General features: G+C 43.5%; 1 protein-coding gene across 6 annotated transcripts in view; it reads left to right on the plus strand.

Moving 5' to 3' along the window:
* plppr1 (phospholipid phosphatase related 1) overlaps window positions 1-24674 on the plus strand; it is a 247712-nt gene that overhangs the window by 121009 nt on the left and 102029 nt on the right. For 5 of the 6 annotated variants that reach the window (XM_051929813.1, XM_028805059.2, XM_028805060.2 and 2 more), the window contains exons 3-5: window positions 9283-9471; window positions 14453-14585; window positions 19908-20158. In XM_051929813.1, coding sequence (XP_051785773.1) covers window positions 9283-9471; window positions 14453-14585; window positions 19908-20158 — 573 coding nt within the window. The remainder of the gene's footprint in view (window positions 1-9282; window positions 9472-14452; window positions 14586-19907; window positions 20159-24674) is intronic. The other variant, XM_051929815.1, reaches the window with a different exon arrangement.

Below are 24674 nucleotides of genomic sequence, written 5' to 3' on the forward strand. Positions count from 1 at the left end.
ACACGGTGGCAGAGCGGTAGCACTGCTGTCTCATAGGGAGTCACGTCGCTGGTGTTCTCTGCCTGGAGTTTCCATGTTTTCCTGCTGGGTTTCTACACTGAGCTCCAGTTTCCTTCCAAAGATATGCAGATTTGGGGGAACTGGTGCCGCTAAAATGACGCCAGCGTATGTGTGAGTGCTTGTGTTCACCTTGCGATGAGTGGATGTCCCGTCCAGGGATTGTTTCTGCCTTGTGCCCAATGCTAGCTGGAATGGACACATCTCTGGATTGATGGATTTAATCATTAAACACCCTTTTTAGAGATATTGCGGTAAGGTGTCATGAGAATTTAATGGATGTTTCAAGCAATTCACAACACAGAGAAGCCAAACCTGTTCTCACCGTGATGATATCTCACACTGCCACCTGCTGGATTCCTCCAGATTTACATAAAGTACACATACAAGTATAACCAGTACAACGCTTGCATTGCATTGCGTCACGTGAAACATAAACCCGGCCTTACATGTGTGTGTAAATACAGCATATTAAATAGGTTTCATTCTATGTATGCCATGTGTTTTGTGTGTTTTATTGTTAGTATTGTATTACTGTCACTATTCTGAAGAGATGGGCAAGGAAGAATTTCTTTGCACTGTTAATACATAACAGTAATCCTGAACCTGAACTTGGTTTAATGATTGGCCGTATATTGTGTCCCCCTTCCACTTTTACTTTTAAATATTGTATTGTGTTACGGCCTGAAATGTTCATGTGTTTAATTGGGAATGTTTTGTTAGAACTGAACATTACAATCTGCGTTGTGTCAAGGGGACATGAAAAGTTTAAACTTTGCTCTAAATAAATTGAAATGAATTCCACAATTACAATAGGAATCCACTTTTAATATAATGCCTTATTATTCATTTCAAGTCATTAATTTTGTAACGCACTTTTGACTAAGTATAGTCCTACAGCGATTACACTTATTTTAAACAGTAAATTGCTTTCATTTATATTAGATAGATAGATAGATAGATAGATAGATAGATAGATAGATAGATAGATAGATAGATAGATAGATAGATAGATGTGAAAGGCACTATATAACAGATAGATGGATAGATGGATGAATGAAATGCTCTAACAGATAGATAGATAGATAGATAGATAGATAGATAGATAGATAGATAGATAGATAGATAGATAGATGTGAAAGGCACTATATAACAGATAGATGGATGGATGAAATGCTCTAACAGATAGATAGATAGATAGATAGATAGATAGATAGATAGATAGATAGATAGATGTGAAAGGCACTATATAACAGATAGATGGATGGATGAAATGCTCTAACAGATAGATAGATAGATAGATAGATAGATAGATAGATAGATAGATAGATAGATAGATAGATAGATAGATGTGAAAGGCACTATATAACAGATAGATGGATGGATGAAATGCTCTAACAGATAGATAGATAGATAGATAGATAGATAGATAGATAGATAGATAGATAGATAGATAGATAGATAGATGTGAAAGGCACTATATAACAGATAGATGGATGGATGAAATGCTCTAACAGATAGATAGATAGATAGATAGATAGATAGATAGATAGATAGATAGATAGATAGATAGATAGATAGATAGATAGATAGATAGATAGATAGATAGATAGATAGATAGTTCTACAGTTTTTCTGTAATTTGTTCCCTTTTCCTTCTTTTTTCCATTCTGTTGTGACATGTAAAACAGAAGTCATCAGACAGATGAGTGTCTCTTTGGTTTATGAGGTCCAAAACATTTAGCATTTAGTATTCTGAAATTATATGTTTATGAGACGTATCTATCCAATAGTCCTGAAATCTTTTGTTAGGTAGACAGTGTGACCACAGTGCAAAATGTGATAATGGAGAGAGCTGCCATTCTCTGTGATGTGAAACAATAAATGTGGAGATTTGTGAGAGCGACAGATTTCTTTAAAATGACTATCATGCAAATAGAATTGAATGAGCTCCAGTGTGTGATCTTTGGCCTGATGAAGCCAGAGCACATAAGTCCCAGTTCTACAATTTAATGAAGTTCTAATGATTTAATAATAATAATAATAATAATAATAATAATGATTCTATAGCGCTTTTCGATTTCCAGGAAAGGGTTAACTTCACACTAAACAATGGGATTTTTTTGAGCGGAAAATGTATGGAAGAGCCTATCTGGATAATCCATCCTGGTAATGCATTGCAAACACGTTAAGAACGACACACAAGGGGATCAAGGGAATGTTGACCAGATGGGTTTTCGTCATTGTGAAGAGATGAGCTGTGTATCTCACAACATGGGAGGGATTAGTGGCCTTGGTGACAGAACCAACCCTTGACTGTGCAATGTCATCAATGCCATCTATTACTGCAGCACCAGTGCCTTTAATTGTTGAACCCAATATAATATTAATATTATGTGTGGTAGATGACCCCCAATCTCAATAAGAGCACAAATAGCAAGCTGGTTGAATTTGCAGATGATACCAAACTAGAGATGTGGGGCAAATCTGTTGGTACCTTTCCAAAAACAAAAAGAGAAAATCCCATAATTGTCTCTGAAGCAACTCAAAGCTGACACAAGTCATTACACCCATCATCGTTTATTACATATTCAGCAAAAATCAGACTTTGCTTTCGAGTTTTGATTCAACAGAATATTTCAAATCATAACATAAATGGACACAAATGGTGGGACCCTTCACCTCATATTTGGTTGCCCTACCTTTAGAGTTTGCAGTCACAACCCATAAGCTCCCCATGAGACTTCTGCACCTACCTGTCCGCAGGTCGTTTGGCCCACTCATCCTGAGCAAACTGCTCCAGTGGGGTTAGGTTTGAAGGAGGGTCTCCTCCAGACGGCATGTTTCAGTTCTGTCCATAGACGTTTTAATCAGGGCCCCTAGAAGGCCACTTCACTACAGTCCAATGTTTCGTTCTCAGCCATACTTGCTGCTCTTCACTGTGTGTTTTGGCTCCTTATCCTGCTGGAGGGTCCACGACCTGCCACTGAGACTGAGCTTTCTGACACTGGGCAGGACGTTTCACTCCACAATGTCTCGATAGTCTTGAGATTTCATTGTCCCCTGAACAGACTCAAGGCATCTGTTGTGTTATGAAATTTTGTATACATCAAGTCAAGTCAAGTTGGGGAGCATGCCATGGTGCAATGTGTTGCCGCACCCACTACACATTCAAAACAACTCAGGATCCCGGTTGGCAACCCCCCCAGGCAGACACACAGTCTAGTCCTACCCTCCAGAAATGACCCCCTATCAGCCACAGCCAGGTGTTACGTGGGCAACCCCTTGGCCTGGTCCAGCCACTTGGGTCCCCAACAATGAGGATCTTATGAGCCCGATCACCCTCTGGGAAACGCGCCACATGGCCGTAGTGCCGTAACTGACGCTCCCTCACAATGCAGGTAATGTGCCTCATTCGGGAGTCCATGAGCAACACAAAGTCAAACCAGCGGGAGCCAAGGATTTTCCGGAGAGACACAGTACCAAAGGAGTCCACTCTTCGTCTCAGGTCACCGGATAGCGTCCATGGCTCATAACCATATAGTAAGACAGGAAGCACCAGGACTCTAAAGACTTGGACCTTGGTCCCTTTGCATTGATATCGGGAGCGCCACACACCCCTTTCCAGAGACCTCATGACCCCTCATGCTCTTCCAATTCGTCTACTGACTTCACAGGAAGAGTCACCAGAGACCTGAATGTCAACTGCTGAGGTAAGTAAACCTCGCAACAAGGTCGACACTCTCTCCGCAAACAGACACACTGCTGATGGCCGTGCCCAAGAGGTCATTAAAGGCCTGGATGTTGGTTTTTATCAGGATACTCGCAAGCCCAGACACTCAGACCCCTCGAGCATCCTGATCAGAGCCTCCATTGACTCCGTGAAGATCTCAGCATCGTCAGCAAAGTCGAGATCTGTGAATCTTTCTTCACCAACAGATGCCCCACAGCCACTGGACCCCACGACCTTGCCCAACACCCAGTCCATACAAGCATTGAACAGAGTAGGAGCAGAACACATTTCTGACGGACCCCAGAATCAACTGGGAAAAACGCAGTGGTCCTGCCTCCACTCTGCACAGCACTCACAGTACCAGTGGACAGGCCGGCCATGATATACAGCAACCTCGAGGGGATCCCGCGAACCCTCAGGATGTCCCACAGGGCAGCTCGATCAACTGAGTTGAAATCAACAAAGGCTGCAAAGAAACTCTGCTGATATTCGCGTTTGCGCTCTATAAAAACCCTCAGTGCCAAGATGTGGTCGATGGTAGACTTCTTAGGCGTTAAACCAGACTGTTCTGGTCGCTGGAAGGTGAGCAAGTGATCACGGATCACTTTGAGGGCGACCCTAGCAAGAACCTTACCCGGCACCGAGAGCAGTGTTATCCCCCTGTAGTTGCTGCAGTCCAGGCGATCCCCCTTCCCTTTCCAGATAGGGACGACAAGTCCCGTTTTCCAGTCAGTTGGGATGATGCACATGTATACATGTTGATAAATATTTTGCTTGTCTTTATTTGTAAGTTTGACAAAGCAAATGTAAAATTAGTGTTCCATTAGTGAGATGCATTCATGTTTACCGCCATTTCGGACTAAGTCAGGATAGTGAATTTTACAACAGGGTTAGGGGTAAAGCCTAAAACCAGTTTGACAAATGATTCTCTGCAGGACCCTCTCATTCAACCCCCACAGGAAAGCCAGTCTACCCAGCTGGCAAACATCAGCTCAACCAATGGTTTTGGGGGGCAAGTGTGAAAGTTATTGTATGCCCCATTGGTCTGAAGTTGCCTGAAGCCATTAAGTACCACGACACCCTATTGGCTGTAGGGTTTGGACACAGAATCTATAAATTTGCTTGCTTTACCCCTCCCTATTCTCTTCTACCATCTGATGAAGGAGCATCTCACACACCATGAACTGAAAAAGAAGACCACACTGAGAAGCACAACTCGGCAGCCATATTGAGACAGCATGCGGCCTGTCATGAAGAAAGCTGACCACAAATGATGCCTTAACTCGAGACATTTACAGTAACAAACAAGTCCGCGTGCCGCCTGAAACTATACATTTAGCATTTATCAGGTGGTATGGTTGCCAATATTGACTTGTACTTTGCTTATTGCTATCTCTCTCTATTATGATGAAAACATCTTGGGAGATGAGACTTTTTATCCTGCGACGAGACGTGATCTTGTGAAGAGAGCTACTTTCACGTCCCGCGAGACGAGACTTTGTGCCAAGAGATTTAACCACTCCCTGGGCTGGAAATAAAAGACAAAGAGTAGATGACAAGGTAGAATGTCATAAAGAATTCAAAAACATTGGCAGAGTAGGTTAGAGATAATGGAAGCATGAAAATTCAAAAGTCTCGAAAAAATAATAGTAAAGATCGCATTAGCGCAAACAAACGGAAATGATTACATTAGCGAAAAGAGAGCGAATATATTGTTCGGGTTTAAACTTTAGGTTGGAGACTTGAAGATTGTTTATTTCATGTTGCCATCAGGGAAAAGTAGTGTTTCTTCCCAATGAAGAATTAAAGAATTAAAAGATTTGTTGTTTGGTGAAATTGAAATTCCGCGAGAGAAAAATTCATGTCCCGTGAGAAAAGACTTTATGCAAAGAGATTTGGAAAAGTCCTGCCCACATAACCACGCACACGGTTCAATCATTTCTCATTTGTGTGAATGCTATTGTCAGACACAGTTCATGTAGAGAGAAAGAAACGATATTCACTCACGGGCAGTCATACGTTGTGTTGTCACGATGTAATTCCAAACACAGAATCAAAATTCAAAGCGATAGACGAAAAGGTAAAAGTGAAAAGAGATCAAATATATGGATATACAGTCATATGAAAAAGTTTGGGAACCCCTCTTAATTCTTTGGATTTTTGTTTCTCATTGGCTGAGCTTTCAAAGTAGCAACTTCCTTTTAATATCTGACATGCCTTATGGACACAGTAGGATTTCAGCAGTGACATGAAGTTTATTGGATTAACAGAAAATATGCAATATGCATCATAACAAAATTAGACAGGTGCATAAATGTGGGCACCGCAACAGAGATATGACATCAATACTTAGTTGAGCCTCCTTTTGTAAATCTAACACCTCTAGATGCTGTCCTCCTATAGCCTTTGATGAGTGTCTGATTCTGGATGGAGGTATTGTTCACCATTCTTCATACAAAATCTCTCCAGTTCAGTTCAATTTGATGGACAACCTGCTTCAAATCATCCCATAGATCTTTGATGATATTCAAGTCAGGGGACTGTGACGGCCATTCCAGAACATTGTACTTCTCCCTCTGCATGAATGCCTTTGTAGATTTCCAACTGTGTTTTGGGTCATTGTCTCGTTGGAATATCCAACCCCTGCGTAACTTCAACTTTGTGACTGATGCTTGAACATTATCCTGAAGAATTTGTTGATATTGGGTTGAATTCATCCGACCCTCGACTTTAACAAGGACCCCAGTCCCTGAACTAGCCACACAACCCCACAGCATGATGGAACCTTCACCAAATTTGACAGGAGGTAGCAGGTGTTTGTCTTGGAATGCGATGTTCTTCTTCCGCTTTTTGTTCTGACCAAATAACTCCATTTTTGTCTCATCGGTCCAAAGCACTTTGTTCCCAAATCAATCTGGCTTGTCTAAATGAGCATTGGCATACAACAAGTGACTCTGTTTGTGGCGTGAGTGCAGAAAGGGCTTCTTTCTCATCACCCTGCCATACAAATGTTTGAATTGTAGAACAATGTACAGATACACCATCTTTAGCCAGATGTTCTTGCATGTCTTTGGAGGTGATCTGTGGGTTGTCTGTCACCATTCTCACAATCCTGCCCATATGCCACTCCTGGATTTCTCTTGGCCTGCCAGACCTGATGGGTGTAACAGCAACTGTGCCTGTGGCCTTCCATTTCCTGATGACATTCCTTACAGTTACAGAAACTGACAGTTTAAACCTCTGAGATGGCTTTTTGTAGCCTTCCCCTAAACCAGGAGACTCAACAATCTTTGCTTTCAGATCTTTGGAGAGTTGCTTTGAGGGTCCCATGCTGTCACTCTTCAGAGGAGAGTCAAAGGGAAGGAAGCACAACTTGTAATTGACCACCTTAAATACCTTTATATCTAATGATGGGACACACCTGTCTATGAAGGCTTCACGAGCTCATCACACCAATTTGGTGTTCCAAGTAATCAGCATTGAGCAGTGACAGGCATTCAAATCAGCAGAATGACAAGGGGACCCACATTTGTGCACAGCCAGTTCTTCACATTTGATTTAATTTCATACAACTAAATACTGCGTCACTAAAAATCTTTGTTCGGAAAATACCGCAGTACTCCTAGGAAATGAAAGACACACCACTGTTATCTTTTATTGTTGAAAGGAGAGTCAATTATTATGCAGGCTGAGAGGGGGTCCCAGACTTTTTCATATGACTGTAGGTGATATGACAGAAGTATGTAGATATTCTTGGGCTTTAAACTTTAAGTTTGGAGACTTGTACATCATCTAATTCATGTTGCCATCAGGGAAAAGTAGTGTTTCTTCCCAATGAAGAGGCCTACCCACGAGAATTAAAAGATTTGTTGTTTGCGTGTGGCAGAGATGCATGAGGGTTGGCAAGCAAAGTGAGCAGGGTGCGAAACACCCTAGTTATTTATGAATATTATGAATAATACAATATTTAAAGTGTAACTTAACTCCTGCTTGTCTTTCACTACACCTAATTGCCTGAGGTTATAAATGTAGAAGGGAAGGTAGGGAGAAGTTATATGGTACAATACTTTATAAACAGTGGAAAGTCTGTGAGATTTGAGGCCTTCTGACAAAGGCTACACATTAATCCAAAATGATTTCTTACAAGATCAATTGGCCCTTTGTCACCAGGGGTGCCCACTGGGTGCACACCCAGAATACCCCTATGGTAGTTCCACCCCGGCCATAACTGATGACCAAGTGAGGAGCTAGTTATGCAGGTGTATTCCTCTTGGTTTAAAGGACCCCCCAGTCTCATTCCTAGACACACTTCTGTTGAATACTTTGTTGGCTGAAAGTCCTCAGTGCTGGTGTGTCACAGACATGATGTGCAGCATTGTTCGTAATGGCACTCGGTTTTGTCTTCATTCTGCAGTCCTCTACTACATCCAGTGGGTCCAGAGTGCATCCCATGACTAAGCCTGTTCATTTCAATGACTTGTTGAATCGGTGAGCCTCTCTTGAAGTGATGTCACCAGTCCAGACTGGCCATCACGGAGCCATAGAAGATGTGACAGAAGTCACCACCCACATTAACGGAATGCAGTCTCCTAAGAAAAAAAGAGCCCGCTCTGCTCTTTCTTATATGTCACTGACGTGGACCCCCAAGTACCTGTAGGATTGGACCACCTCTACATCCACATGGACACAGAGGCTCGTTGGTGCGGTGTAAGTCAACGACCAATTCCTTGGCTTTGAGTTGCAAATATTTCTCAAAGTTGTCCCCCTGCCTCTTCCCCCTTATCGATACGCCCCACTAGTGCAGAATCGTCTGAGAAGTGACCTGACGTGCTGTTATATTTATATTCGTGTCTTCTATATTCCTGTGACAAATCAAAACATCAGCCCAGTTCACATGTTTGCAGGGGGCTTGTTAAGAATCCGATGGAAAGCGTCAGTGAGTACATAACCATTGTGGGTCTTCTACAGTGAGATATCTCACCTCTTTTTGGTGGGGTAGGAGTTCCCAGTTGGACCCTTTCCATTTTTTTTTTTTTTGCAGTTGATCCAATCCATCTTTAGTGACGTCCTGCTGCCGGTGTCATCGTTCCTCCCAGAGAGTCATGCTTGTGGTTCCCACTTTGATTCGAGGCGTTCATTAGCACCGCCTGCCAAAAGCTTTATGTAACAGATGTTAGAAAGTAGGGAGTAAGCTTGTGATGCCGGGTTGGGTGGAGAGAAAGTGAGAGAGAGAGAGAGAGAGAGAGAGAGAGCGGTGGGATTGGGGAGGGAGGGGGGGGTGCTGGGGGGGGCTTAACAATGAAGGTTAGCCGCTGTAAATGACAGCGTGTGTGCATATGTGTGTGTGAGATACAGAGAATCAGCTTTACAATGAAACAGCCGGCAGGGACATGACATGAAGGGACAGCACTGGGGGGTCTACTGGGGCTCTGATACTTGGCTGCCTCCCATGACCGAAACTAACGTGACTGTGAAACCATGCTGTACTTTCAGCTTGTCATCATGGCTGGGACGGTGCTGCTGGCTTACTACTTCGAATGCACGGACACCTTCGGGGTACACGTCCAGGGGTTCTTCTGCAACGATGCGGATCTGATGAAGCCATACCCGGGCATGGAAGAGGAAAGCTTCGTCCCTCCCCTCATCTTGTACTGCGTGGTGGCAGCCGCCCCGACGGCCATCGTAAGTCAAACTCACCTGGCTAATTTTATTTCGCTCTTGTTATGTCTTGTATGGTGATGCTCTAACCTGATGTCTGTTTGAAAGTGTGGATGACCATTTCTCTGGCATGTACCATGAATCAAATGTCCAAATGAAACAAATCGCGTACACAGAAAAGTCTGTCAGGTTCAGCAGCTGTTCTTTGTGTACGTGAAAGTGGTCTTTTATTAAAAGATATGAAAGGATGATGGAAGTGCGGAGTTCTTACCCACACGTTTTATAGCTAATTTAAAGTCAAACGTAGCAAGAAGTCCACAGCTGCTAGCCAGCATTAGCCTCGAGTAACTTTTATACAGCGTGAAATTAAATTAAACAGCACCACAGCAAAACACCAGCTGTTATTTTCATACTAAAAGACGTACATTTCTTTACATTTTTATTTTCAGGTTTTCTAATAACATTGTCCATGAAATGCCATTGTTTTAGTTTGTTTGCTCTCGGGCCACTAGAGGGTGCCACTGAGCCCCCAACCCCACAGATACATTTGCCAACACTCAGTTTCAAGTTCAGAATGAAAGCTTTTATTAATCGCAAAATCCTCACTGTTTCACAATTTCAATCCAAATAATTCTTCCTTTCTCCTCTTTCGCTTTTACTCCTCCACTCCACCCAGGCAAGCTTTTGTCAGTTTTCCACACCCAACTCCAACTCCCCTGGGTGAAATGTAGTGGCTTCCTTTATCCCAGATCTGGAAGTTCTTTTAAAATTGGAGCACAGGAGGGTGAAGTGACTTTCTCAGGGTCACACACTGGTGTCAGTAGTGGGATCTGAACCCACAACTTCAGAGTTTGAAGTCCAGTGCCTTAACTGCTGCCTGCCTAGTCACGTTTCTTTAAGAGACAAAAGGTAATCCAAGGTCCATCCATCCATTGTCTACCACTTATCCGAAGTCGGGTCGCGGGGGCAGCAGCCTAAGCAGGGAAGCCCAGACCTCCCTCTCCCCGGCCACCTTCTCCAGCTCCTCTGGGGGGATCCCGAGGTGTTCCCAGGCCAGCCGTGACATATAATCCCTTCAGCGTGTCCTGGGTCTGCCCCGTGGCCTTCTCCCAGTGGGACATGCCCGGAACACCACCCTAGGGAGGCGTCCAGGGGGCATCCTGACCAGATGCCCGAGCCACCTCAATTGACTCCTCTCAATGCGGAGGAGCAGCGACTCTACTCCGAGTCTCTACCGGATAACTGAACTCTTCACCCTATCTCTGAGGGAAAGTCCAGCCACCCTGTGGAGAAAACTCATTTCGGCCGCTTGTATCCACGATCTTGGTCTTTCGGTCACTACCCAAAGCTCGTGGCCATAGGTGAGGGTAGGAACGTAGATCGACTGGTAAATTGACAGCCTCGCCTTTTGGCTCAGCTCTCTCTTCACCACGACGGACCGCTGCAGAGCCCGCATTACTGCGGATGACGCACCGATCCGTCTGTCGACCTCCCGCTCCATTCTTCCCTCACTTGTGAACAAGACCCTGAGATACATGAACTCCTCCACTTGAGGCAGTAATGTGTTCCCAACCCGGAGGGAGCATTCTGCTGGTCTGTCACACCGCCCCTCCCTCAGCTGAGGCTCGTAGGGCGAAACGGCCCATCCCACTGCCTTCTGTCCTCCACCTCCCGACTCCAGCTCCCTGAACGGAGTGAGGCGGCCTCTGTTATAGTGCACCCGGAAGTGTTCCAGGTGCACTCTGATCTTCCAGCAGCACTCCCAGAAGTGTGGCAGAAGTGATGAAAGGGTCCCCAGAAGTACTCCACGTGTTCCCGGATCCTCTTCTGGCAACACTTCATTGTGTGACTGAAGTACTGCAGTCTATAGCTTCGGGAATGTCCAGGTGCCCCCTGGTGGTGACCACAGGTTCCAACAGGATTGAGCTTCCAAGCTCCAAGCCCATGGCCCCAATGAAGTCCAGGGGGACTGCCCCCTCGCATCTCAAGGGACGTATTATTGTGGGTCTTTCCACCAAAAGGGTGTTCTGACCGGGCAAGGCTCCCGGCCATCTGTCACACCGGGTAGAAGATTTGAACTGTAGGAGGACTGTAAGAATTCGCTGATTAACTTCAGCTTCAACTTTATTGTCATATGTACTCAGTACAATGAAAATCTTATCTTGCGAGTCCTCCAGCAATAAACATTTTTTTAGTTATGTACAAGAACCCATTTAATTCAGAAACCCACTTACTCCAATTCAGTGTCATAGACGGGCTGGTGTCTGTCCCAGTCACAGTGGGCTCAAGGCAGAAACCAGCAGTTTTATCAAGGGCTGAGTGAGACTCACCAAGTTCATAATCAGGTTCCTCTATTCTCGCAACTTAAGAGAAACACACACACGCTCAGAGATCGAACAATTATGTATGAGTGATACCTAAGTGCCAGTCACTCTGTAGTATCCCACATAGGATCCCATCCACATATGTATGTAAGAGTGATGCCTACACTGCCATACGGGTGTCAACAAGGCACACAAAGGCTCAACAACCTTTGGTTATGTGCCACTTAGCTACCAATGGGGTCTTACTTCAACCACACATGTTCTTTCTATTGAGTTTTGACCTCTCAGCCGTGCCAGTGAGGCACTACATCCAATTTTAATATGCTGTGGGTGCACATACATAAAATATAAGTGGGGTTTTGCCAACATAAAAAGACAATTGCAGCAGTGTCCAGTTCTCCACATGCAATTGGAGGACTTGTCAGCATTCATATTGAAATAAGGGCTCCTACTGACGACGCCGTTCTGTTTTAATTCACGTGACTGGGCCATTATTATAATGCGCATTGATCTGACAAACACATGACACCTCAAAAGTGATGAAGAGGATGTATTTTAGTTCCCTTTGAACAGGGCCAATGCTGCGTGTTTGCACTGATGAACTTTTTTGGTTATTCATCACTTTATATTGGCTACCTGTTGTCACTTTTCAGGGGACTAGCTGACAGGTCAGGAATTTCTCAGCCAAGCTTCACTCCGTCATACCATTAATGTGTGGCACTACATCCAGTTTTAATATGTTGTGGGTGCACATGCATAAAACACAAGTGGGCCAACATAAAAAGGCAATTTTCAGCAGTTTCCGGTTCACCTGATGAAATCGGAGCACTCGACAACATTCATATTGCAATAAGGGCACCTACTGACGACGCTGCTTTTGTTAACTGTGAGCTGTGATATTCCATTAATGCACAAGTCATCTACGATTCCAAAATGTTGTGTCTCAGTGGCCTGGGTCAGCCCGTGACTCATTTATTTTGTGGCAGACTAGCTTTGACAGATGTGATGGTGCAGTACGTGGTGTCTGGCTTGTTGCTAAGGTAACTAGCTGAACCCTCAGTGTTTTGTACGTCCTGCGCTATTCATAGTAACAACAATCACATTACATGTGCCAGGTGATAACGGCTACCCGTTTAGACACTGGTGCCTTATGTTCTTCCCAGTAACTCCAGAGCACAGAGGAGAGGCCTCATAATGCTCTTCATGATCTATCTATCTTCTGTCTAGTTGCGGAGCACAGCCAGATACTCTTGGACGCGGCTGGAGGGGTCTCGATGAGTCAGGTGGGAGCCGTTGTTCTACCAGCCCATGAAATTATATAGCACCGTGACTGCCTATGTATGAGGCTGATTAATTAGCATACTTCATATATGGACGTTTCAGGGTGGCATTCGAGGTGCTTTCACGTACGCACATTTAAAGGTGATCGTGATTTATAAACAGTAAATTGTGCAGAAATGTGCATATTTCTATTTTTTTTTTTTTTTTACTTTCTCGTATATAAAGTATAGGGAAAATATTGTAACCGTCCAAAAATTTGATGTCGAGATTTTGATGAATCTCGACGTTTTAGACCTCCCTGATTCCGAAAATACCATTTTTGAAATTATGTTCTTCTGTCTGTTTGTGTGTGTGTGTGTGTGTGTGTGTAAAAACACGATAACTTGAGTACGCTTTCACTTAGGCCAGCCAAATTTTACACACAAAGACACATTTATTTTTACTTCACTCTTTTATTAAAAAAAATGATTGGCTATTTTGCAAATTAGAATTTGAATTGGGGTGTATGCCTTGGGAAAACCTGGAAAAAGTTTGGGAACCATTGGACTAGGTCAAAACTTTAAAGATTTTTCTGCCTAGGCATTATTTTCTATTTTTTTGACTTTGATTTGCGTGTCGTGTTTTGGCTTAGGTGATGTGGAATATATTTTTTTATTTTACTTTCTCATTACGTCTCTTTTCATTTTTTAAATTTTGTCTCGTGTCCTGGCTGTTGTTTTATACGCATTACGTATTCCTGGCTTTCTCCTGATTCCATCCTACTTAAAAGTGCTGTTGCCCTGTGCAGTCTCTGTATCTCAATATCTCTGTCGGACAGATTTGATTTAATTTATTTTGTGCAAGAGGACCACTTTCTGGATACACAACTGAGGTCTTGTTCAAAAAGCGGACACCAAAAGCCCCTACTACAAACCCTGAAGTTAAGGTTCGTGGGGGTAAGGCCAGGTACACCAGTGTCCATAATCTTAAAAGTTAGATCAGGTGCCTAATCTTAAAGTGGAACCCTCGTGTATACTGATGGCATCCGCTTTTTGAACAAGACCCCACAACTGTCCACATTCAGCTTAGATTTGAATCCCTTACAAAATTAAGTTTGACAGTAAAGCAAAAAAATCAGATATGAGCCAAAAATCACTTTTAGCGGCACCATGAACATCTTTAATTTGTGGCTGCCTATTACTCATGAGCTATTTTTTTTACTATTTTATGATGCACTATACTTTCAATAATCAGGGTAATATTAGCCTTCTGTGAGTGGGTGTGATTGACAGGAATGCACCGAGCCTTACCTTGCACCCAGAACTGCTAGGATAGGATGTGACCCACCATAAGTGTGAATGGTGTTCAGTGGTCTTCAGAGTGTTACATTATAATAAAGTCAGCATCCTCTTTAATTTCAGATTTTCACTGGAGAGATATCGATGTACTTCATACGGTCTACAAGAGAAGCCCTCATAGCCCAGGAGAAGACGATTGTGACTGGAGAATGCTGCTACCTAAACCCCCTTATCAGAAGAATTATAAGATTTATAGGTAAGCTCCAGTTATTTTTGAGTGGAGGTGGTGCACTGCTACAAGTACTTGGGGGTCCACATCAATAATAACTTGGACTGGTTTCATAACACTGAAGAACTATAGAAGGAGGGACAGAGCAGACTCTTAAGGGGACTGAGCTCCTTTAATGTGGGCAGTCACATCCTTCAGATCTTCTACAACTCTGTGATGGCCAATGTGGAGTGCTGGGCCAGTAACATCACTTCAAGAGAGGACCGCCGAATTAACAAGCTAACTAAAGGGCAGGCTCAGGTAGGGGACACACTCTGGAACCCCTAGGAGGGTGTAGGAAAGGAGAGAATTAAAAACCAGACTGAGTGCCAATATGGACAATGCTGCACTTCCACTTGGTGACATAATAACACCGAGGACTTTTCAGCCAATGAATCATGAAGTGGGGCAGGAAACGCTATGGGGGGCTTCTTTATACCAACAGAAATACACCTGCATTATGGCTCTTTCTTTCTTTTAAATTGTGTTCTATCTATCTATCTATCTATCTATCTATCTATCTATCTATCTATCTATCTATCTATCTATCTATCTATCTATCTATCTATCTATCTATCTATCTATCTATCTATCTATCTATCTATCTATCTATCTATCTATCTATCTATCTATCTGTGTATAATCTGATCTCTCACTCTTCCGCTATATCACAATTTTGGGAACTTTTTGACTGCCCTTCTATTAAATGTTGCTTGATGAGCTTTTAATATGAGATTTCATTTTCTGATTTTTAATAAAATTCAAACCTTTCTGAAGACTTTTAACTCTGTCATTAATGGTGTGCCATAAAATGTGTGGAAAGTTATGATAATAATAATAAAAATAATAATAACAATATTTTTTTATATAGTGCCTTTCCCATGCTCAAGGTGCTTAAAAGATTAGATTCAATAAACTTTATTATATATATTTTTATATACTCATGTATAAGTCTGGTCTTGGGCGGCATGGTGGCGCAGTGGTAGCGCTGCTGCCTCGCAGTTAGGAGACCTGGGTTCACTTCCCGGGTCCTCCCTGTGTGGAGTTTGCATGTTCTCCCCGTGTCCGCATGGGTTTCCTCCGGGCGCTCCAGTTTCCTCCCACAGTCCAAAGACATGCAGGTTAGGTGGATTGGCGATTCTAAATTGTCCCTAGTGTGTGCTTGGTGTGTGGGTGTGTTCGTGTGTGTCCTGCGCAGGATTGGTTCCTGCCTTGTACCCTGTGTTGGCTGGGATTGGCTCCAGCAGACCCCCGTGACCCTGTGTTCAGATTCAGCGGGTTGGAAAATGGATGGATGGATAAGTCTGGTCTTGAAACCCGAAAAATTGATTATAAAATCAGACCCCGACTTATACGCCCGTTCAAAAACATGACACTTAATTTTTTTTTTTTACATCTTCTTGCCTCCTCTAATCTCGCACCAGTTTCTCAGACGCATCAAATTTTGTTGCAGCAGCATACAGTAGTTACCGATTTCTTTTGCTACTTCAACAATATTTAATTTAAAAGCAGATTCATATTTTCTTCTGATCGAACGCTCCATCGTAGGTAAGGTATGCTCTTGAGATAAAAGTGTATGAGGGTGTGAGATACAAACAACACAAATCAGTGCAAAGGTTGCTTCAGAATAGTTCAGGTATCACCCGTAGGCCCAATAGAGAGATAGAGAGGTTAGGACCACACGCTGACACAGCGCATCGCCGCACCCACATAGAAACCAAAGGCCGTGTGCTCCGTGGTTCCTCTCTCAGGTGGGCTTTAGCATATCAATCCCTTGTACCCATAGAATGAGTTTTCCACATTCGACTTAAATGACTGACATTATAAAATCCGAGTTATCTGTGGGAGAACTTATCCGTGAGTATATACGGTAATCCCATGGGGATATTCACATGCATACAGTGACAAAAGCATAACAAACGAAGACACAGATTCACAGGACAGATAATACAGCAACTCAATCAACCAAACTACTCTCTGTATTTATAAAATCCTAAACCTAGAAGAGCAACGGTTTTATGTCACGTTTTTTGTCACGCTTTAAATTGGACTTATTTTAAAATCTACATATATATGTTTGGTATCATTCTTTTCAGGATTTATCAAACTTTAATGTGATGTTGTTAGATTTTCAGATTCTTATTCCATTTTTAAATTATAAAATAAAAATTATAAAGAACTCACGTCGGGCGAGACGAGACATTGTGCCAAGAGATTTAACCACGCCAGGGGCTGGAAATAAAAGACAAAGAGTAGGACAGCCGCTGTAAAGGCTTTTAAATGTTTGAAGTGCCACACGAGATGAAGATCACAAGGCACAGCAGGAGCAGCAAGCCAGCAGCTGATCGAGCAAAGAGGAGGTAAAAAACGAAACTGTATTTGCTTCCCATTGTATCACCGTTTAAGATGGGGTTTGGGAGGAGCGACCGCGTCTCCTTGGGTTGCGTTCAGCCCCCCTCTTCACAATGTGAGCGGCAGAGATGTGAAGTGGCTGGTGTGTAGTGCAGCCCTCGGGGACTGACGAGCGTAGCGAGCAGGGGGAAAAACCTCCTAGTAAATAAATTAACTTAGTGAGTATATTGGGTGGAAGCAATGGATTGCCTGATATCAGTGGGCAGAAAAGACCCCGGGAGGCACTTCTTAGCACACCATGGTGGAATGGACCCTTGGCTAAAAGTGCTCCAAGAGAGAGCGCCTCCTGGAGGGAATGAGGTTTTTTTCATGATGGCATCCCCTTTTGCCGCCATCTTCTTTTCCACAACAGCTTCCATTTGTCAGACCAGTCCAGTTTACTGTTTGTGTGGAGCCCCCAAGGAGTCTGTAGCTCTTCACCAATTCCATGTCCTCGCCCTGGATGGTTGACTGGTCTCAGAGGCGTGTTGGCACACCAGAAGTCCACTCCCAGCTCTTTTCTCTTACTGACGTCAAGTTGCAGGTGGTCCTCCACAGCACTTCCTGTACTCTGACTTGTCCACATTGTTAATGATGGAGGAGTCATCTGAAAACATCTGTAGATGGCAAGCGGTGGTATTGTGCTGGAAGTCAGTTGTGTAGAGGGGTACACAAGAAAGGTGACAGAACAGTGCCCTGAGGTGCTCCAGTATTATTTTATTATTATTGATTCTTTTCTTGCCGGTGTCAATGATTTGCCTCCATCTTGTTCTGCTTCAGCCCATGTTAGGTCCATCATCTTCAGCTCATTTTTCACAGATTGCCACTAGGTGGTTTCAGGCTGGCCTTGTTTGCACTTCCCAGGTGGTGTCCGTCTCAGAGCAATCTTAGCTATACGGTTCTGGTCCATTCTGAGGATGTACAGTGTATCCGGAAAGTATTCCCAGCGCATCACTTTTTCCACATTTTGTTATGTTACAGCCTTATTCCAAAATGGATTAAATTCATTTTTTTCCTCAGAAATCTACACACAACATCCCATAATGACAACGTGAAAAAAGTTTACTTAAGGTTTTTACAAATTTATTAAAAATAAAAAAACTGAGAAATCCCATGTCCATAAGTATTCACAGCCTTTGCTCAATACTTTGTCGATGCCCCTTTGGCAGCAATTCCAGCCTCAAGTTTTGTTGAATATGATGCCACCAGCTTGGCACACCTATCCTTGGCCAGTTTCGCCCATTCCTCTTTGCAGCACCTCTCAAGCTCCATCAGGTTGGATGGGAAGCGTCGGTGCACAGCCATTTTAAGATCTCTCCAGAGATGTTCAATCGGATTCAAGTCTGGGCTCTGGCTGAGCCACTCAAGGACATTCACAGAGTTGTCCTGAAGCCACTCCTTTGATATCTTGGCTGTGTGCTTAGGGTCGTTGTCCTGCTGAAAGATGAACCGTCGCCCCAGTCTGAGGTCAAGAGCGCTCTGGAGCAGGTTTTCATCCAGGATGTCTCTGTACATTGCTGCAGTCATCTTTCCCTTTATCCTGACTAGTCTCCCAGTCCCTGCCGCTGAAAAACATCCCCACAGCATGATGCTGCCACCACCATGCTTAACTGTAGGGATGGTGCCAGGTTTCCTCCAAACGTGACGCCTGGCATTCACACCAAATAGTTCAATCTTTGTCTCATCAGACCAGAGAATTTTCTATCTCATGGTCTGAGAGTCCTTCAGGTGCCTTTTGGCAAACTCCAGGCGGGCTGCCATGTGCCTTTTACTAAGGAGTGGCTTCCGTCTGGCCACTCTACCATACAGGCCTGATCGGTGGATTGCTGCAGAGATGGTTGTCCTTCTGGAAGGTTCTCCTCTCTCCACAGAGGACCTCTGGAGCTCTGACAGAGTGACCATCGGGTTCTTGGTCACCTCCCTGACTAAGGCCCTTCTCCCCTGATCGCTCAGTTTAGATGGCCGGCCAGCTCTATGAAGAGTCCTGCTGGTTTTGAACTTCTTCCACTTACAGATGATGGAGGCCACTGTGCTCATTGGGACCTTCAAAGCAGCAGAAATGTTTCTGTAACCTTCCCCAGATTTGTGCCTTGAGACAATCCTGTCTCGGAGGTCTACAAACAATTCCTTTGACTTCATGCTTGGTTTGTGCTCTGACATAAACTGTCAACTGTGGGACCTTATATAGACAGGTGTGTGCCTTTCTAAATCAGGTCCAGTCAACTGAATTGACCACAGGTGGACTCCAAAGAAGCTGCAGAAACATCTCAAGGATGATCAGGGGAAACAGGATGCACCTGAGCTCAATTCTGAGCTTCATGGCAAAGGCTGTGAATACTTATGTACATGTGCTTTCTCATTTTTTTTTATTTTTTAATAAATTTGCAAAAATCTCAAGTAAACTTTTTTCACGTTGTCATTATGGGGTGTTGTGTGTAGAATTCTGAGGAAAAAAATGAATTTAATCCATTTTGGAATAAGGCTGTAACATAAGAAAATGTGGAAAAAGTGATGCACTGGGAATACTTTCCGGATGCACTGTGGCCAAGACATCTTAAGCGTCGGTGCTTGATCTCCAGCACCACACTCTGGCTCTTAGTTTTCTTGTACAGATCTTCATTAGAGATCTTCTCGAGCCTGAAGATACCACAGATCTTCCTGAGACATCCACTGTGGAAGGCGTTGATCTCGTTCATTCCATGGCTCCAGTTTTGCACTACGCCATTTCCGACACGCAGTCCCCCATCCTCACAAACTGCTGTCTGTAGCTCAGGTAGGTCCAAGTGAGGGGGTCTGAACACTTTCTGAATCCACTGCTTTACCAATTTTGAATTCTTCAATTGTAAACTCATTTTGTTTAAAAATGCTCATTTATTATTCTTTTGTTATGTGTGTGTGTGTATGTGTCTCATATTGCAGGTGTGTTTGCTTTTGGACTCTTTGCCACGGATATTTTTGTTAACGCCGGCCAAGTTGTGACTGGAAATCTCGCCCCATACTTCCTGAGTGTGTGCAAACCAAACTACACAGGGACAGAGTGCCGCTTCAATCACCAGTTCATCTCCAATGGACGCATCTGCACGGGGGACCACCTGGTGGTTGACAAAGCCCGAAGATCGTTCCCATCGAAAGACGCATCGCTGAGTGTTTATTCTGCTGTCTATGTCACCGTAAGAACGATTTCTTATCTTTAGAATATGTGTGTGTTATTCTGGGGGGCGTTTAGTTAAACATGAAAGAGGCTGAGGTGCCATGTTTGATGATATTGCTGTACTCATTTTTACTTAACTACCTGCATGTTGTGAATTGACCCTCACAGCTCTACATTTTGACAGATGAATGACTCATTAATGCACAACTAATTACCGACAAAACAGACGTATAAAAACGCAACTACAGCTACGTGCCGCCAGAGGTGGCTTTAGGGGTGTGCGGGGCCTACGGCTGACCAACCCCATGCGGGGCCGGTTACGTCAAACACTGTCACCGATACGTGTGGACTCTATAAATTTGCGTGCGAAATTAATCCAAAATAATGTTAACATAAACCAGATTTTCTCATTATAGTATTCAGCTAAATACAGCTAAATTTTTGCAAGATACCACTTGGACTTTATCAAAATATAACAATATCTCTCTGTTTTGTCTTGGTAGAGTAATATATTGCTCTACTTTCCCCTATTGTATTATTAAGATGTAGCCACTGACAGAACGCCTCAAATCCCACAGACTTACCACTGTTTATAAGGTATTATAGTATATAACTTATCCCCACCTTCCCTTCTATATCTATAACCTCAGACAATTAGATGTAGTAAAAAAACAAGCAGGAGTTAAGTTACACATAAAATAATGTATTATTGATAATAATCATAAATAATAACAATATGCAAAGTACATTTGAATATTGGCAACCATACAACCTGATTAAATGGTGATGTGTGGTTTCAGGCGGCACACAGACTTGTTATTTAAAATGTCTCTAGTTAAGGCATCATTGGTGCTCAGCTTTGTTCAGAACAGGCTGCAAGTCTGTCTCAATATGGCTGCTAAGTTGTGGTCTCCATTGTGTTGTCCTTTCAGTTCATGGTGTGATGGTCTTCATCAGTTTGGTAAGAGAGATACTTCTTCATCATACGTTGGTTAGTAAGAGAGAGATACTTTTTCATCATCACAGGTTAGCAAGAGAGAGATTGTGAGGTTAAACAAGTAAATTTATAGATGTTCTCTCCAACCCCTAGAGCCAATAGGACATCATGGTACTGAAAAACTTCTGATCCAAGCCAATTCCAAACAGCCATACTTCAGACCAATGGGGGAAATAGAACATCTTAACACCTGCCATCCCTCCAAACCACATGTTAACGTAACCTGGCTTTCTTGCGGGGGTTGAAAGACTTTAGCAGAGAAACACTCGCCAAACTGGTTTAAGGCACGTCCCCCAAATCCTGTTGTAAATTCAAAGAGATCCATTCCTCGGGTTGTAAACATGAATGCTTCTCACTAATATTACATTTGCTTTGCCTAAATTACAAATAAAAACATACAAAATATTTATCAAGTTATATGCAAAATCTCACATCACAACAGGAAGCAAGGACTTCAGTTTTGTAATTGTAATTGTAGTGTTGTACTAGCTATCCCCCACATAGTAGTGAAATAGGACAAGCTTAAAAAATCAATTAAAAAATAAAAAGAAATTTACTTCTGGCCAACCGGAAGGTTGGTACACTCCGACGTCAAACGTTGGCAGTGTATCTGATCGTGTTCAGCTCTGACAGGAGAGCGTCCCCCGCGTGGAGAGAAGAGCATGTGGCCTTGATATCTCTAGGATACCCTCTAAAACACACAGAGCTCTGATCTCTCTCTCAAACACATCAGACGTTACTCCTTGACAATCTCTAGATGATAATGTCTGCTGAACAAACAGGTATCACCAGCTAAGCAGAGGCAAGGTGCGCTCCAACACATGGCGCGAGGTAGAGCGACACAAATGGAGGCTGACGTGTGAGTGAGGAGGGCCCGGCCCGGCTCCCTATTCCTGACGTCCTGCTTCCCCCTCCCCTCAGCCCGCCGCCGCACTCTCCCGCAAATAAACCGGTTCCACCAGCAAACTATGATACTTAGCATCGATGAGATAAGACGCAAAACCAACTGGAATGATTACACTGGTCTACAAAAAAAATTTTTTGTTTGCTACTGGGAACTTCAGAGCAGCTCTTTATTAAGTTTTTTTACACTGATTCCATATATGAAATTGGATTTAAGCTAGCACGTCTGGTTATTGAAATACACATCATTGACGTCTTGACACTTTTGAATATCAATATAATCTATCAACACGATATCTGGAGTTTGGACTCTGTCCCACCAAAATTGTTTTGATGTGTTTATTCTGAAAACAAACCAGAAGACGATACCAGAGACACGTTAAAGTATATTTATGCCAATTTACCTCAATATAAAAGTGAGGTCCGTGTGCTCCAAAAATGTTGAAGGCACTCGCTTTTATGCTTGTACTGCACACCCGTCTCTCTTTGCAAGAACCAACAGTAGTCACCCATCATGCTCGGAGTAAATTTTCCCCGATATCGGTTTTCCATCACCTTTATCCATCCATTTTCCAACCCGCTGAATCCAAACACAGGGTCACGGGGGTCTGGTGGAGCCAATCCCAGGGCACAAGGCAGGAACCAATCCTGGGTAGGGTGCCAACCCACTGCAGGACACACACACACCAGGGCCAATTTAGAATCGCCAATCCACCTAACCAGCATGTCTTTGGACTGTGGGAGAAAACCCATGCAGACACGGGGAGAACATGCAAACTCCACACAGGCAGGGCCGGATTTTCCTATAGGCTAACTAGGCTTCAGCCTAGGGCCTCAAGATCAAGAGGGGCCTACATTCAAATTGTTAGCAAAATTTTATTATCTCTCATGTAATTTACAAACTTAAAAATGGAAGGTGAAAGGGCCTCATAAGTGGAATAGCCTAGGGCCTCTTTTCATATAAATCCGGCCCAGCACACAGGGAGGACCCGGAAAGCGAACCCAGGTCCCCAAGTCTCCCAACTGCGAGGCAGCAGCGCTACCCACTGCGCCACCCATCACCTTTATATCTTGATGAAATCTTTCCCCATACTCATCTCTGATTTGGTGGAAAAAATTTGAAATGAGAATGTAAAAAATGCGTCTTCAGTGCCATTCTGTCTCCCGTAAGCTGATATACTTTCAGCAGGTTCTCCACAAGCTCGGTATAATTCTCTGCTCTGTGACTGCCAAGAAAATTCTAGACAACCTGCACGAATGAGGGCGCTGATTCAGTGGACTTCAGTTTCTTTTTGAACTCATCGTCAAGTATCAGTTCACTGATTTCAGGCCCAACAAAAACACCTTCCTTAATTTTGGCTTCACTTTTCTCGAGACCAAACTTATTTCTTAAATTCTGAAATGCATTGCCTTTACTGTCCAGTCACCCTAGTTGTCCAAGACCTGGAACATCATAACTAAAAAATGGGGCGTGCTGCTGGACGAAAACGGTTTTCAGATTTGGAATCAGCAAGTGAAATTTGTTAAAGTTTTGCGGAGTGGAGTGGCAGCTCTGAGAGTAGGGATCTGCACTGGCGATCGGAAGGTTGCCGGTTTGAATCCCGTACAATGCCAATAGGGACTCTGCTCTGTTGGGCCCTTGAGCAAGGCCCTTAACCTGCAATTGCTGAGCACTTTGAGTCATGAGAAAAGCACTATATACAGTGGGTACGGAAAGTATTCAGACACCCTTCAATTTTTTACTCTTTGTCATATTGCAGCCATTTGCTAAAATCATTTAAATTAATTTTTTTCCTCATTAATGTACACACAGCACCCCATATTGACAGACAAAAAAAAAGAATTTTTGAAATTGTTGCAGATTTATTAAAAAAGAAAAACTGAAATATCACATGGTCCTAAGTATTCAGACCCTTTGCTGTGACACTCATATATTTAACTCAGGTGCTTTCCATTTCTTCTGATCATCCTTGAGATCACCTTCATTTGAGTCCAGCTGTGTTTGATGATACTGATTGGACTTGATTAGGAAAGCCACACACCTGTCTATATAAGACCTTACAGCTCACAATGCATGTCAGAGCAAATGAGAATCATGAGGTCAAAGGAGCTGCCTGAAGAGCTCAGAGACAGAATTGTGGCAAGGCACAGATCTGGCCAAGGTTACAAAAAAATTTCTGCTGCACTTAAGGTTCCCAAGAGCACAGTGGCCTCCATAATCCTTAAATGGAAGACGTTTGGGACGACCAGAACCCTTCCTAGAGCTGGCCGTCTGGCCAAGCTGAGCTACCGGGGGAGAAGAGCCTTGGTGAGAGAGGTAAAGAAGAACCCAAAGATCACTTTGGCTGAGCTCCAGAGATGCAGTCAGGAGATGGGAGAAAGTTGTAGAAATTCAACCATCACTGCAGCCCTCCACCAGTCAGGGCTTTATGGCAGAGTGGCCTGTGGGAAGCCTCTCCTCAGTGCAAGACACATGACAGCCCGCATGGAGTTTGCTGAGATGGTGAGAAATAAGATTCTCTGGTCTGATGAGACCAAGATAGAACTTTTTGGCCTTAATTCTAAGCGGTATGTGTGGAGACAACCAGGCACTGCTCATCACTTGTCCAATACAGTCCCCACAGTGAAGCATGGC

This window comes from Erpetoichthys calabaricus, chromosome 7 (assembly GCF_900747795.2).
Source record: "Erpetoichthys calabaricus chromosome 7, fErpCal1.3, whole genome shotgun sequence".
Lineage (NCBI taxonomy): Eukaryota > Metazoa > Chordata > Cladistia > Polypteriformes > Polypteridae > Erpetoichthys > Erpetoichthys calabaricus.